The sequence below is a fragment of the Penicillium antarcticum genome (genome assembly GCF_028974205.1).
Source record: "Penicillium antarcticum strain IBT 31339 chromosome Unknown utg000002l_segment0_segment0, whole genome shotgun sequence".
NCBI classification, from domain to species: Eukaryota; Fungi; Ascomycota; class Eurotiomycetes; order Eurotiales; family Aspergillaceae; genus Penicillium; species Penicillium antarcticum.
In genome coordinates this window covers 3,421,698-3,436,454 of record NW_026695300.1, presented here as the reverse complement: position 1 = coordinate 3,436,454, position 14,757 = coordinate 3,421,698, and the positions used below count along the sequence as shown (strand labels likewise).

Genomic DNA, 14,757 nt, shown 5'->3' with positions numbered 1-14,757 from the left:
AAATCAAAATGGTGTGGCTTGTTTTATCACAAGCCGCGACTCAGCTGCAAAGAGGCTGAGCACCTGATGGGATAAGCTGGGGAAGGAAATCTGAGTCAGACCAAAAGAGTCAGTGTTAAAGTCACAAGAGAAAAGAAAAGAAGTTGATAAGGTCAAGAGGGGCGATGACGTCGGCCCGATCATCCACCCGAGCAATGCCTGAACCCGTTTGGGTAGCCCTCCCTCAGTTGCCTGTCTGGGTGAAGTATTCTCTACAACAGGGAAAAACCATACCATTTTACTTGCTTACGCCAAGTTTGTCGCCCTATAAGCCTCTGTATTATGCATTTTGAGTTTCAGCCCACAGAAATTGGCGCATACAGCAAAAACTGCTATTCCAGAACGGTCAAGGGGATATAAATTAAAGTAGAAACGACCACCAAATTTTTGAATGTATTTAAGAACGCTAGTCATGGGCCCGGTCCAAGCCTAGCTGTACGGCCTAGGCAAGACCACCAAAGTCCCTGAATGCCTCAAAATCACCAAATAGATTGCATCGCCCGCTGGGGGTATATAGATATATATGCAGAGCAAAGCCAAACCAACATGAAAAAGAAAAAGAGAGAAAAAAAAAGGTAAATCAAGTCTCGAACCAGCGATGAAAATGACTGAAAAAGCCCTAGGCAATAAATATTACCAGGGATATGAACAGTGATAACAGCCCTATGCAATAGAGTCAAACTCCTCACGCTCACGAAGCCTATTTCGCGCCAGGGTATCTCCCCCACTGGCAGACAACTGCATCCAGTGCAGTGCCAGACACATGCTTTGCGGGTCCGATTTTGAGTCCTTGTCTCGGCGATACATCATCTCAGCCTTGAACGTATCCCGCGGAAGAGTCAGAGGGAGGGTCACGCGCGGGAGGAGCTCGGGATGAGTCAGGTATAAAATAGCAAGCTCGCGCTGTGCTACGGGATTACCCTCTTTCGCAGTGATAATCCACATGCCTGCTGCATCCTGGATGGCATGGCCCGGTTGGGATTTGAAATCCGATGCGAAGGGGGGATGACGCCGAGACAGTTCTTGGGAGACGATGCGGTCTGCAATCTCGACTAGACTGTAGCAGATCTCTTCCTTGAGGCTTAGTGCTGCTAACCCAAACTGGAGGAAAGCTGTGCCTCGGGTTTGGTCTAGTTGATCTGCTGGGACGAATGCTGAGATGAATTGTAGATCCCTGAACAAGGTTTTGGGCTTCACTTCCAATATGAGGTCCCGCAGCGTTGCCACGATCTGTGACTCGGATGGCGTGGAGTAGTCGGATCGTCTGGAGCCACCAGTAACAGACTCAGTTGTGGATGTGGGTAGCACCGTGTCCATCTCGGGAAAGCTACGCCGTTGCACATCCGAAAAGCTGTGGCGCGACCGGCGCTGTTGAGGATTGCTCCGGATATCAATTTCCCCAGCAGCGAAAGCCGTACTTGAGTTTGAGTCTTGCGAAATAAGCGATGCAATCACCAACGATCGCAGATCGCGTAGAGCGTTGAGTTTGACAAAGGGACTCCCATGACGCGAGAAAACCTCAATCAACCGATGGAAAACAGCCTTGTACGAAAAGTCCGACTGGCCATCAGAAGACTGTGATAGCATCGGCGAGTCATCCGCACTAGCAGCTTTATGACCAGCAGCACGGAGATCAGAAAGAGACCTGCTCCGACGACCCTTCAAACCACGCTGCTGAGGCCGCCCTTCATAATCAGCGTAGAACCTCTGAACAGCAGCGCGTCTTCGCATCTCGACCTGGATCCTCTTCTGGTTCAGCGCATTGGCGAACCAGGCGTCCGTTTCACTGCCACAACTCCATACCGGCGAGCCTAGGTCACTGAGAAGCAGACTGGTCAGGGTCTGTCTCAGGCCATCCATGAACGCTGTCTTGCCCTGTGTTTTGCGTTCGATACGACGGGGCTGACGGGCTGCCGTTTCGCTGAACATTGATGGTGGCCTTGAGTAAGCGCTTGATACGCTTGCCGCATACATGGGGTAACGCTGAGGCGCAGACCAGAATGTACTGCAGGTATCACCAGTCGATGTTGAAGCAGGGCGGCCTGGTGATCCTCCAAGGGAAGAAACATCGATTGACGGCAGGTCTCGCTGAGGCTGCCACTTATCGGAGATGATGCTCTGAATAGACGGCTTGCGACCCAGTGAAGGAGCATCTGGTGCAAACCGAGACATGGGATCAGGAACGGGTAAGTTGCTCCCATAGAAATGGGAAGCATGGTTTGTCTCATCATTCGCTGTTGACGGGCGAGGGGTCATAGGCATGGATAGGCCCGGAAAGGCGCGAGTACCGTAGCCTTCATATCTTGAGCGTTCCCTTTGGAAGAGCTCGCTCGCCCATAACACCGGTGTCTCGGCCATCGTTTCACCAACTAGTTTGTTGATGCTCGTCCGGACCTCGTAACAGAAGCGGTGGATTCGCTCTTCTCCTTTGCAGAAATTCTCAATACCATTGAGTGACAACCATTTCCTTGTCAGTTCAACTTGTTCATCTGACAGTTTGTTCGGTCCACCTTGACTACTGGGTGCCTTCATCATGTTCATAACCTGCACCTCGGGTTTCTGGAACAAGGAGCCGCCTAGTGATCGAGGTCCGTAGCGAGATCTTTGTTCTTCAGGATATTGGCTGAATAGTCGAGCGGAGTATATCATGGTTTTCAAAGCCATAGCCACATGCTTCGCCTCTTCATATTTCATGGAATTCTTGACATCAGTCATGTACCACATCTTGTCACGGATCTTAGAAAATGTGGCCGTGAGATCCTTGACCTGAGTCTGAAGTCGGCGGAGGCTATGGTCCAAAGAAAGGAAGTCACTCTCACACCGCTCGATGACAGCTCGCGATTGGTTCAACGAGCGACTGTAAGAATCATGCATCGGAGTGAGTATCCACGAATCGTCCGACCGAGTTAAGCTTGGTGTTGCCCGCTGCCCAAGCTGCCTTGAAGCATTCCACCAGTAGTGCGCACCGACAAAGTCAGAGTCATGGTGGCAGGAGAACATAGCCTGGTTGAACTGCTGCTTCAGAGACAGGGCAGACTGTTTCCGAGGCAAAAATCCATCGTCTGAGTCTCGAATGCGATTTTCTTTAACAAGGCGAACGATTGCAGTCTGCAAAGCTTCATGGTTTTCGTCTAGTCCAAGAGTGGAGTGTGCGTCATCGTCACTTTCAATAATTAGACCTTTAGATGTGCCATCTTCATCTTTAGTTTCAGGAAGAAGACTCCAGGTCAGACCATGGCCGTCTGCAGCAACCGAGAATATAGCCCAATGCTCGTTTGAGGGGTGCTCTAGACTCAAACGCTCATTAGGGTGATCCAGGTCCGTCAGCTCAAAGCGGATTCGAGCTGCCTTTTCACTCAGTCCATTGCCTGCGGCTAATATGGATGAGCTGAGTGAGAATATAGAACCGTTGTTTGAGGTCGGTCTTGAGGTGTCATATTTTGAACGATTTAATGCAGATTCCATGGACTCTGGGCGAATGCTGAATGAAGGTGAGATGGTTGGGAAATGCATAGATGCAGATGCAGGAGAATGCAAAGAAGAAGCAGAGGATGACTGCTGGAAAAGAGCGTCTAGAAGGGTGAGAACATCCAAAGAAGACATCATAAGGAAAGTCGAGGATGGGGTTCGTTGAGGGGGTAGTGATTGTAGAGGAATAGAGGAATCAACCGATACTTGAGGGAGCGAGGTCTGGAAACGGGAGAGCATGTTCTCAACACGTTCCTTGATGATTTGACGGGGGATCGAGAAATGATGCCTTGAGTAGTCAGTCCCAACACCCAACGTTGACAAAAGGAAGGACTTACATTGAGCGCAAAACAGCAAATACTTGAGAGTAGGCACGGTGCCCGACCTGATTCAACAACTTCTCGCGGGCATCCTTTCGGATATGGAAGTCGAGGAGGAGACCGTGCGTCTATCGAGAGAATTGCCGTCAGCCTCACAAGAGCATCATGGCCCAAAGACACATACCTCAGGATACGTCAACGCGCCATAGAGGAACCTGGAAAAGAACCACTGGACAAACAAAAACTCCAAGAAGCGAGTACGGCTCTCAGGGCTATCGAGCTTGCACAAAACGGCCTTGGCAAATTGAAGAACAGCGTGGGGGAAACCGCCGTCTGGATCATCAAGTACGCGGAACAGATCATCCACAGCGGAAGCAAAGAACTCCTCTGCAACGTCGGTGCGCAGTGGATCCAAGGCATCCATATCAAAATCCAAACCGGAAGGTGCAGTAATAGGCTCCAAAAGAAAAGCACCGGTTTGCAAAATATCCATAAGGTAAAGTTCAAATTTGGGGCGGGCTTTCCAATTGCTGCCGGTAGACCAGGAAGTAAGAACCTGGCCGATGAGAGGGTAATATCTACTACTTCCATGGGAGATTAGTTGAGCGCAGACAGAAGACCACACGTCCATTCGTAAGCGGGACTCGGCGGTGTCTGGATCCAAGGGGGCAGCAAAAACGTTAAAGAGAAGTATAGACAGTGGATCAGTCCTCTCAAAGGCAAGCGCGTGGTCCTTGAAAGCAGCTGACTGAGCCTGGATCCGGCTAAGATAGGACTGGCCGCGCGCACGCGAGGTAGAAGGAAAAGCAGGATCACTGGAGTCCAGAATAGTAGCCGGGGAGGTAAAAGCGGCCAGTTGAGACGAAGACAGGCCTCGTAACCGGTCGACCAAGAAATGAGGGTCAGAGCGGACCAGCCGCAGAATCTCAAGGAAGTCCGCCCGGGACTGCGGGCTCATCTGGTGAAGGAAATCCGGGAAACGATCAACGTCCGTGCCGGACGGGAGGTCCATGGAGTCTGAGTCTGCGTGGTCATCGTTCAGGGGTGAGCGACACGATTCCTGGATATCATGGAGTGTGTGGTATAGAGCAACGAAATTGGCCTTGTCATCGTGCCGGAGGGCTTCAACCAGACCGCGCTGTGAAGTGAGCCCGACACGGATCATGCGCGCGGAGACGCCAACAGACACCTTAGTAGCGCGCAGACGCTTCTCCAGTCGTTTCCTTTGGGCCTGCTTGCGCTGGGTTTGGTGGTAGCGGGTGGCAAATTCCTCAAAGGAGACCTGGGGAGGCATAGCATTGTTTCCATTGGGAGTGGCCATAACCCTGGGACTGGAACGGCCCGAGCCACCGCACTCACCTGTCCCCACGTTTACCGGTAGCAACATTGGAGATGGAGATGGAGATGGAGGCAAAGGCACCGATGTGGGATCTTGCGCCCGCGAGTCACATGGTAGGTTAGCCGGGGAAGCAGGTAATTGCACTGTTGGTGTTGTTAGGTTGGGCTGCAATAGGGGGGGGAAATCCCCAACATACTGGCTACCGCCAAAGAGTAATCGTCGGATTCCACCATTTCGACAGTAGACAGTCGCAAACCCCCCCGAGCTGGCGAAAGGTCTTTATCGCATGGTTCGATCGGGAGGAAAACCAGCTGGTTCTCAGAGGAGTGCCGATGCACTCGATCGGGACAGTCCAGGTCCAGGATGAAGGTGATGAAAAGAGAGAGAGAGGGGGAGATGGTGAAGAAGCCCACAGTTGACTCGAGAGATCTTAACAAGGAGGTACCGAGTACAAGTCGATGCGTTGGCAATGCATGAGTGAGGTGGACAGTCCCCCCTCATTCGTCCGTCGCCCCCCTCAACTTGCGGAGTCAGCGTCTGTTTTATACCTCAGATGTACTTCTAGAACTTGAGCTGTATGCAATACAACATTCTTTCTATGAAACATATCCCAGTAATACAGTACAAACGACCGGAGAGAAATGATCGGGAAAAATAATTCCACGCTTGGACATGAGTGGCAAACTCTCATATGCAGGGATACAATACTTGATATACTACAACACGCGCACAATCGGGTCTGCCGGCTCTTAATCCATGCAGCTAACCCGGGACACCCCGAGAAACATACAACCAGGTGAAAATGGTTCATAAGACATGTCGCCAATCCTAAGTCCGTTCATACTCATGCAAGTGTACGCAATATCTTAGGGCATCACCGACATGTCCATTTCTTGTCAGCCTCCTTGTCTCCCACGCGAACAGCGACCAGGTCGATGGTGGCTTTCAACGTCTCTTTGGAAACCTTGGGGAATCTATATAAATGTTAGCATAGTGTACGGAAGCGGGGGTTCGGAGAACAAACCGTTTCTTTAAGATCTCGACCAACCCGATCTTGCTGAGATCATTTCCTTCAACAGCCTCTTTGAATTCACCAAGTTGCTCTGGTGGGAATGGTCGCTTGGCTTTCGAATTTGGGGGTAGAGCAGTGCTCACTGGTCCACCAGGGACAACAGGAACACGGAAGACGTTAAGTGTTGCGCGACCAGAAGCGCCAGCAACGGCAGCCTTTGCAGTCGATGCCGGCTTGGGCTTTTCCCAGTAGGCAGTTGAAAAAGGATCGATGGGCAACTTGACCGCATCGGAGATGGTTTGAATTCGATATACCTGGAGCTCGGGATCAACTCCATCGGCAGCCCACTGGATGCCACTGCAGACAGGTTCGAGGTCACCGACGATTAAACGACGCTTGCCATCGGCAGGAGCATCGTCTTCGTCATCAAGGAAACCGTCAAGATCATCTTCTTCGCCATCACTGCCCTCCTCTTCCTCTTCTGAGTCCAGCTCTTCGCCCTCTTCAGGCTCCTCCCATTCTGCCTCCGAGTCATAATCATAATCTGTTTCCGGCAAGCCTCGATAGTATGGGTTTCGCGAGAGTCTTTTTGCGGATGAAGCGGACACACGACGAGTAAAAGTTCCCTGATAAGGAGGGCGTATATCCTCGCCGAACTTCAGTGACTTCATAGTTACTTTGCGCAGGAGATCTTCCGGTCTCGTAGTAGGCCCATTGCTCAAAGTCTGGGAAATATGCGTTGCATGTTCCCCGGGTTTTTGCAGTTGCAAGAAAATGTCCTTGACAGAAGCGGTCGCCCGGCCTCTCTTGCGATGGAACGGAATCATATTAAAAACTTCGGAAGGACGGAATGGTCGTGGTTGTGCTGAGCTATCAGCATTCAGACACGCATCGACTGTTTGGCGTACATGCTCTAGTGCTCCAGAGTCACGCCCAAATCGATGAGGGGGTGCCACTGTTGTATGTGACTGCAAGAAGAAGGTAGGAAATACCCGCTCATAATCCGACTTCTGGTCCCGGGGCATTTCGTCAATGATATCATTGGAAGCCGAAGGTTTCATAGGCGACGCAGTCGTAGTGCTCTGTTCCGAGGGAGCAGAGTTGGTTGGAGGTTTGGTAAAGAAAGAGTTCAACCGCATTTGTGACTAGATGGGTAAGCATGTCTGAATGTTCGCGCCTGCAGAGACAACCTACCCGAGCCTTCTTCACCTTCTCCTCATCCTTTTTGCGCTTCTCCTCTTCTCTGGCAGCCTCCTTCGCAGCTTTTTCATCCTCCTTAGCCTTCTTTTTCTCTTCACGCTGTTTCTTCTCTTCCTCCCGTTCAGCCTCCCGCTTCCTCTTTTCCTCGTCACGCTCAGCATCACGCTTCTTCTTCTCTTCAGCCTTCAATCGCTTCTCTTCTTCCCGCTTAGCCTTCTCCTCTTCCCTCTTAGCCTTCTCTTCCTCCTTCTTCACCTTCTCCTCCTGCTTCTGACGCTCCTTCGCATCCTTCTCTTGTTGCTTAGCATCCTTGTTCGCAGTCGCAGCCTTCCGCTTCTTAGAAGCAGATGTATCAGGCTCAGCATTCGAAGCAGTATTTGGCGAGTTTTGCCCACTAGAAGACTTCCTCACAACAATCTCAACAGTCGGTCTTGGGAACGAATTCCTAAAATTATCCGCAGGAGGAGCAGCCTCATCAGAATGTGAAGGGTCACGATTCTCCTGGTTCTCAGCCGTATATTCCGTCAAAGGCCGCTTTGCATTCGGAGAAGGGGTAGTGGCATCATCAACTTCATGAATGGATCGTTTTCTCGGACCTGCACCTGCAGATGGCGATGCGGGAATTGGTTGGGCCGGGGACATCGGTGATAGACTGGTATTGGAATCCATGGACGGTAATTCTAGCATAGCGACCACAAGTCAAGACTCTGGTCGACTGCTGTGGTCCAATGAGATAGGGATTAAGGGTGTAGTTGCCGTGTGATGGTCGTGTGATGGTCGTGTTTTCAGTTGGTGGATATGGGTGTTGGTAAGAAGGGAATAGGATGGTGGAATGTAAGGTGTAGTGCACAGTATACGGTATGCAGGACAAGTTGGCTCCGCTGGGGAAGCGACTTCATCGGAAGGAGTTGTGCCTGACAGGGAGACGCGTTAATGGATCGCGATGCGCGACCGATAACGTGTGTGCTTAGCTAATGGCCATCTCGCAACTTGCGTGGGGGCTCTATACAGTAGAGTGTTGGCAGGGAATTTCATTGTTTATTGCACCAATGATTCTAAATTCCAAATTGAATTTTCTTGTGGCTTGTGGAAGGGGTTGAATGATACTAATCTATCAATTATAGCATAATTGAGTAAATATTGGTGTACTATTACTATCTCTAGATAAAAGAGAAGCTATGCCAGATCAACGCCAGGATGACCCCATATGCAGCCACAAAAGCCCAAAGACAACCCAGGTAGCCAATCCGTAGAGACCCACAGTGCCATCAAGGATATACAGCAGAACAAGGAAGCCCTGGGAGACAGCAAAGCAGCGCTTGAAGGGAATAAGAACGAGACAATAAAAGCGCAAAGAAATATGAACAGAACATGGACGACACTTTGGTCAAATCATCAAGACTTGCCAGACATGCCAGAATTGGAATTGCAGCCGGGGAGGTATTATGTGCAGTAAGTACGGTGAAAGAAATCATGTAGAAATCATAAGAAGTAAAGGCAGGATCTGGCGAGAAGACAAAGGGCAAGAAGGTAGGCAGATATAAATATTGAGTGGAGGTAGAATGGGCTCAGTCGCTGTCGGCATCTGGATTTGCAACGAACAGCCGCACATTTGTCATGGAAGTAGTCCGTTCGTCCACACTGCCTCGTCGTCGCAACTCATCTGCCTTCTTGGCCTTCTGGGCTGCTGTGTTGGCTGCATTTGGAGCTTCCATGTCGCCAACAAAATCGTCTTGCTCTTGCTCGCTGCTGTGTGTTGTTGCAGCATCATCCTTGACCAAAGAAGACAGTCTGCTCTTCTCCTCCGCTTGGATCTCAGCAGGTCGATTTTCTGACACCTCGGGAAGATCGGTCTTTTCGTTTGGAGGTGTGCTGTTACTGCCCATTGTGCCTTGCTGCCGCGAGTATCCGCTGGGATAACGAGTTTGGCTTCCAAGCGAGCTCCGCCCGCTACCAGTGCGTCGGTGAATTGCGCCACCATCGCTGCTGAGGGCGTCATCTTCCCCGTCACCGATCTCATTCGCACTTAATCGCACAGGGACCTTGGCGCCCACAAGGTTGGAAGGCGAGAAGTCTGCTGCACCCTTGGGTCCATGGCGGATCTTTCCACTAGCCAGGGTTCCTGCCCGGCCAGCGCCTGATCCGTGGACTTCGAGGTACGCTCGCTTCTTGTCACGCATCGCTTGCTCGCGCAACCTAGCGTCTTCTGGCTGTGCGCGATCGCACCAGACAGTCGCCTTTTGCCGCCGCATCAGGGCCACATATCCAAGCTGGGAATTGGCGGAGCGCGAAGAGGCCGTGCGCCGAATATCTGAAACACTTGGCGCGCCATGCGCCATGGGGTGGTTGCCAGTAGACGAGGTGGAAGTGGTGGTGCTGGACATGCGACGAGAAGGAGGATGGTGTGGGAGAGTCATGGTTTGGGGAACAGGAGGAGGAGGAGGAGGAGCGCCGTGGTAGTGGTGAGAACCTTGGTGGTATGGCAGAACGGTAGAGGAGGTTGTGCGAGTCCGACTATGGGTAGTCTGGGGTCCAGCGAGATGGGGAGCAAGCTGGCCTCGAGGAGCATCGTACGGCTGGTAGCCATAGCCAGGCTGGGGACCGGCGAGAGGCTTCCGGGCTGGAGGGCCCTGGTGGAGGGGCATTCGAAATTCAGTCATGTTGGGCGGGGATAAGACACTAGCCATATAATCCCAACGTGCGACTGCTCCAGGAATCCAGAATATTCACCAAATCGCAATAGGACCTGTGAATTATCTCAGGAGGTGGGATGTTGGGTTGTGACTTGGCAAAAGTGGTCCTTTGCGTCTCCGATGCGCGCGGCTGACGGGTAAGGAGATGCGGTTTCAGCTCCCACTGCAGTACGCTGCTGCACAGTCCAATTCGGGAGGTCTTAAGCGGAAGGCTGAGATTGTACGCCTGAATGCTGCACCAGCGCCTGTGTAGTAAAAGTGCAATGGGGTGGACAATCGGGGTGGTGTGAGGCGAGGGTCGGGGGGCGCACACGAGGCACCACAGGTAAGAAGGTGAGGTCTTGCAACGAGAGCGAAAGAAAGGCAAAAAGCAATCAAGAAGCGAGAGCAAGCCGAGTATGGACCTTAAGGGGAGAGTTAGATCGGGGAGAAAGAGGACTTTGACCGTCCGTTCCTTGGTTGGGCAGATTGATTGGTCGATACGGAACACGGCGGACAAAGTACCTTGACACCCAATTTGGCTGGTGGAGTACTTTGCAAAGCCACACTGAGGCTGGCGCAATACAGCTACTGTACAGAGTTACAGCAATGTTTCACTTTCAGTCTTTCTCTTGTCATTTGGATGTCACTTCTTTCTTGAATGCTACCTTACACATGCCTCAGCCCTACCGATTCGCCTCCCGAGCACGTGAGTAGAAGGCGACATGACCACATTTCCCGAAACCCGTGATTATTCGCACCGAGAATAATAGCACGTCAACGGAAATGCTTGGAGTGATGATATGCGTCGTGGATCTCGAGACTTTCCTAGTCCAAATAAACCACAAAGCAGGGGCTGTAGCCATCATCCGGCTCCACCATCCACCCGTCCGTAACACCATTGCAGCCAGGCACATTGGCACCAATACCGGTCCACAGTGCCCACGTCTTCTCCCGAGCCACGGGGTCCGCAGTCAGGTAAAGAGCCGTCCCCGTAACGGGCGCTCCGTTCCCTAAGGCTCCGGGGTTAGGTGAGAACTCGGAAATCATGGCATGGCAGATCGTGAGCGAGCTAGCGTCCGAGTGCGAGCCGGGCGAAATCAAGGTCAAAGTTTTCGTAATCTCCTGCCACTCAGGGGAGGCAAGCAGGGCATAGTGCTGGTGCAGACTGACTAGAACTGGAAGGTTCACGGGCGAGAGGACAGTATTACTTTTCTGCGTGGCTGCAGCGGTGATCCCAGCCGTGGCTGATTCGTTCACTCACCGACGTGAAGATGGACCTGGCCTGGATCCTCCACATGTCGTCCCCAGGCCAGTGTTCCAGAACACTCAGAATCTGCAACCAGAGCTGGCCTTGCTTAGTCGAGGTGCGTCGATTTGCGCGTCCTCTTTGATAGGCAGGATGATCATCTGGGTGGGGACTGCCGCGTATACCATTGCTGCAATGCTTGTCTGGACGTTGGGTCTATAGAGGTTCTTTCGGCTTCTACTCCATACTTTTGTAGAATATATGATCTTATTTACGAGGTCGCTGCCCAAGTACCCATTACGGCCGGTTCAATACAAGCCGCCTTTTAAGACCGAGGACCGATGTCCGCGAGCTGGTCCTAATATGAACAATGCGGGGTATACATCTCCGCAGAGCATACTAAGAGAGCTTACTGTGAGAATTGCTTTGAACAGGGCTAATGTTATTCGCATTCGGCTATTTCTTCAATCCAAGGGCTCCAGGGCTGTTTTAGCGCATACCTGAGCAAGGAATATGACGCTATAACCCCTTCGCTTAGGCAGTTCCGCCCTTGAAGGCAAAAGACACAGTTCATACCAAACCCTAAGAATTCCATGGGCTCCATTACTCTCGTAACAGCAATACACTGCGCCACACTATATGGTCTGATTATCTCAGCTGTGGGGGAGTCATGACGTCAACATGTTTCGGCGTATCCGGGTTTGCGGTCAGTTCCTGATGAAACATTGACACTGACCAGGCACAGATCCAAAACCAGAAACAGATAGTGTGATGTAACCAATGCCCGGCAATGGGCTAATTCAGCTGATGTCTTACGGGAAAGAACATGCAAGACATCAAAGAGACCTATCTACAATGCAAGTGCCAAACCACCCTAAACTAGCGTCAACTAGCGGGGACATGCCGGGCTACAGTTTAGTCCTGCCATTCGCCGGCAATAACGCCCCATCCCCTCGAACGGCGAAGTCCTTGTCTTGCTCCCACCCCATCCACACCCTAAGAGTCTCCGCGCCTCCATCACCCGGTAAAAGTCCCCCACCACTCCACCCACCATTATCGGCTAGGATCGTGGCTGCGGGTGTACTCGCCAAGTGCACAATGGGCCGTTGCTCGTAGCCTGATGCTTCGAGTTCATCTTGCTCCAGCACGGGAGTTGCACATGCATCTGTGCCGTCAAAGACCGCCTCCCACTCTGCGCGGGTCTTTTCCTTGAATCGACGGGCGAAGATGTCCCGTAGGGCAGGCCAATTAGCGCGGTCTTCACGCTTGGGTGTCGTTTTCGGGTCGAGATTCAGTCCATGCAGCAGCGCCGCGTAGAACTGTGGCTCCAACGCCCCAATAGCGAAGTATTTGCCACTGTCTTTCGTCTCGTATGTATCATAGTAGGGACACCCACTGTCGAGCAGATTCTCCCCTCGCGGCGCACCCCAAGCTGGAGTTTGACGCGCCAGTCGCGGGAACGTTGCCAGGTAGGCTGAACCATCGACCATGTTCGCTTCCACTACTTGCCCGCGGCCAGTATGCGAGCGTGAGATAAGTGCTAACAGAATTCCCTGGAAGCAGATTGCTCCGCCGCCGGCGAAGTCGCCTAGGATATTTCCTGGAGCGTAGGGCTTTTCATTGGCGCGGCCGAGCATGGACAGCACGCCTGATACAGCGATGTAGTTTATGTCGTGGCCGGCCATGTCTTTGTATTTTCCATCCCGGCGGAAACCCGTCATGCGCGCGACTATCAATCGCGGGTTATGCCTCAGGAGAACTTCTGTTGGGGATAGACCGAGGCGCTCGAGGACGCCTGGTCGGAATGGGTCGATCAATACATCTGCTCTTGTGAGCAGGCGAATGAGGACACTTCGCGAGTTTTCATCGCGCAAATCTAGTGTGATTGATGTCTTATTTCTAGTTAGCTGGTCTGCGCCGACACTTCCTGGTCTGTCTATGCGGAGTACAGACGCGCCGTAGTCGGCTAAGAGGAGACCAGCGAAGGGGCCTAGGGAGTGGTTAATTGTGTTTCTTGGTAGGGGGTTGACTGCGTACCTGGAGCTAGACCAGCTAATTCAATGACTTTAATGCCTTTCAATGGAGCCATTGTGTGTAGATGTAAAACTATTGCAGGTATGAAGTTGAAAGAGGTTCGACTTAAGTTACTCCGCAGCCGAGTATCCACGGACCTCGGCTGCGGGGAACCATGTGTATCAGATCGGCATTGGACTCTGTTTCCTGTTTCCTATACTCACTATGCATAATCAAAAATCAATATCCAAGTCACAGTCACCAATATCAAAGCCCTAGCTACCGGCATCAGAGCCAGAGTCGGATTCAGAAGAGGAAGAAGAGTCCTCGTCCTCCTCACTCCCATTCTTCCCATGAAATGCACCCTTCACCTTGGATTTCAACCCCTTTGATCTCCTCTTAAGCTTACCCACCAAATCATGCGCTCGAGTATCCTCTGAATCATCAGATTTATTCCCCCCAAGACGTTTATTTCCACTATGTTTCGTAGGACGCTCAATCAAATCATTCGCATCAGCGGCCTCAAGAGTAGCAGAAACAACAAAAGGAAACCATGTCGATTCACCAGTCTCAGAGTTTACGTAGTAAGTACGTCCTGAGGACGGATCAAATTGCATAGACCACGGGTAAGGCACACTATCTGGATCGAGAGCTGCGAAATTTGGAAAGGCCGGATATATGCGCGTGGGCAAACTACAGCCGGCACTTGTGGTGCCATAGCCGTGGTTTGGAGCTGGTTTGTAGGGTTGGTAGCGTTGGTCGTGGCCTTCACTTGGTCCGGATGGATATGCGTCCGAATTCGGTTGGGGTTCGGGTTCGGAAGGGTTTATAGAGTCTGTTGCAGCGTTTTGGGGTTTATCGTGAATTTTGCCGTTGATTTTGCGGAGAAAGCCCATTTTAGATAAGGTGCTATAATATATAGATACAAAAGGGATGGATGGATTTTGCTTGCAATCTGTTTGGATACTGGCTGGGCCGATGATACTAGATTGTTTTAGCAGAGACGTCGAGGCACTATGTATGTTTATACCATCCACGGTAGACCAGACAAACAACAAAGAAGCATAGGCTGCGAGATAGCCTACTGTTTATGTTCTTTGTCGAACCGCCATTACAATAGGAGTGCGGCCATTCGTGAACCTGGCAACGGATGCAATCTCAGGTCTTCAACTTATTTTGAGTAAAACAGTCATCAAGCCCCTTTGTTCACGATTAAGGATAGACTTTTCTCATATCAAAAATACTTAAGGGACAAAGCGACTAGTTTCATGTCCTGAACAAAGCAAAGCTATCCTTGCATGAACTGTGTACCATTCAGCTTCTCACAGCCTCGACCTGTTTCGCGCAATCTAGGCAAGTCTCTCGGTTCGAATGAAAGCCCTGGCCAAGGCTTAATCACTAATACATGCCCCCAGACATCCTTTTTCAAATTTGAGCACGTTTAT

General features: G+C 51.4%; 6 protein-coding genes across 6 annotated transcripts; all 6 read right to left on the bottom strand.

The window, feature by feature from the left end:
- Positions 1–702: 702 nt before the first annotated feature.
- On the bottom strand, positions 703–5,399 carry N7508_002270 (uncharacterized protein; the record flags this gene model as incomplete). The annotated part of the gene is made up of 4 exons (XM_058460336.1): positions 703–3,796; positions 3,846–3,955; positions 4,012–5,309; positions 5,363–5,399. 4 exons carry the CDS (start codon positions 5,397–5,399, stop codon positions 703–705), a joined length of 4,539 nt encoding a protein of 1,512 aa, XP_058323868.1.
- Positions 5,400–6,040: 641 nt separating this feature from the next.
- On the bottom strand, positions 6,041–8,047 carry N7508_002269 (putative chromatin assembly factor 1 subunit A; the record flags this gene model as incomplete). The annotated part of the gene is made up of 3 exons (XM_058460335.1): positions 6,041–6,140; positions 6,191–7,323; positions 7,373–8,047. The coding sequence occupies 3 exons, from the start codon at positions 8,045–8,047 to the stop codon at positions 6,041–6,043; spliced, it is 1,908 nt and encodes a 635-aa protein (XP_058323867.1).
- An 899-nt stretch (positions 8,048–8,946) lies between these two features.
- N7508_002268 (uncharacterized protein) lies at positions 8,947–10,038 on the bottom strand (the record flags this gene model as incomplete). The annotated part of the gene is made up of 1 exon (XM_058460334.1): positions 8,947–10,038. The coding sequence occupies one exon, from the start codon at positions 10,036–10,038 to the stop codon at positions 8,947–8,949; it is 1,092 nt and encodes a 363-aa protein (XP_058323866.1).
- Positions 10,039–10,878: 840 nt separating this feature from the next.
- Positions 10,879–11,350, bottom strand: N7508_002267 (uncharacterized protein; the record flags this gene model as incomplete). Its single annotated transcript, XM_058460333.1, has 2 exons — positions 10,879–11,265; positions 11,315–11,350. The coding sequence occupies 2 exons, from the start codon at positions 11,348–11,350 to the stop codon at positions 10,879–10,881; spliced, it is 423 nt and encodes a 140-aa protein (XP_058323865.1).
- An 857-nt stretch (positions 11,351–12,207) lies between these two features.
- Positions 12,208–13,388, bottom strand: N7508_002266 (CaiB/BaiF CoA transferase family protein; the record flags this gene model as incomplete). The annotated part of the gene is made up of 2 exons (XM_058460332.1): positions 12,208–13,289; positions 13,337–13,388. The coding sequence occupies 2 exons, from the start codon at positions 13,386–13,388 to the stop codon at positions 12,208–12,210; spliced, it is 1,134 nt and encodes a 377-aa protein (XP_058323864.1).
- Positions 13,389–13,587: 199 nt separating this feature from the next.
- On the bottom strand, positions 13,588–14,208 carry N7508_002265 (WW domain-containing protein; the record flags this gene model as incomplete). The annotated part of the gene is made up of 1 exon (XM_058460331.1): positions 13,588–14,208. The coding sequence occupies one exon, from the start codon at positions 14,206–14,208 to the stop codon at positions 13,588–13,590; it is 621 nt and encodes a 206-aa protein (XP_058323863.1).
- Between the last annotated feature and the right edge of the window lie 549 nt (positions 14,209–14,757).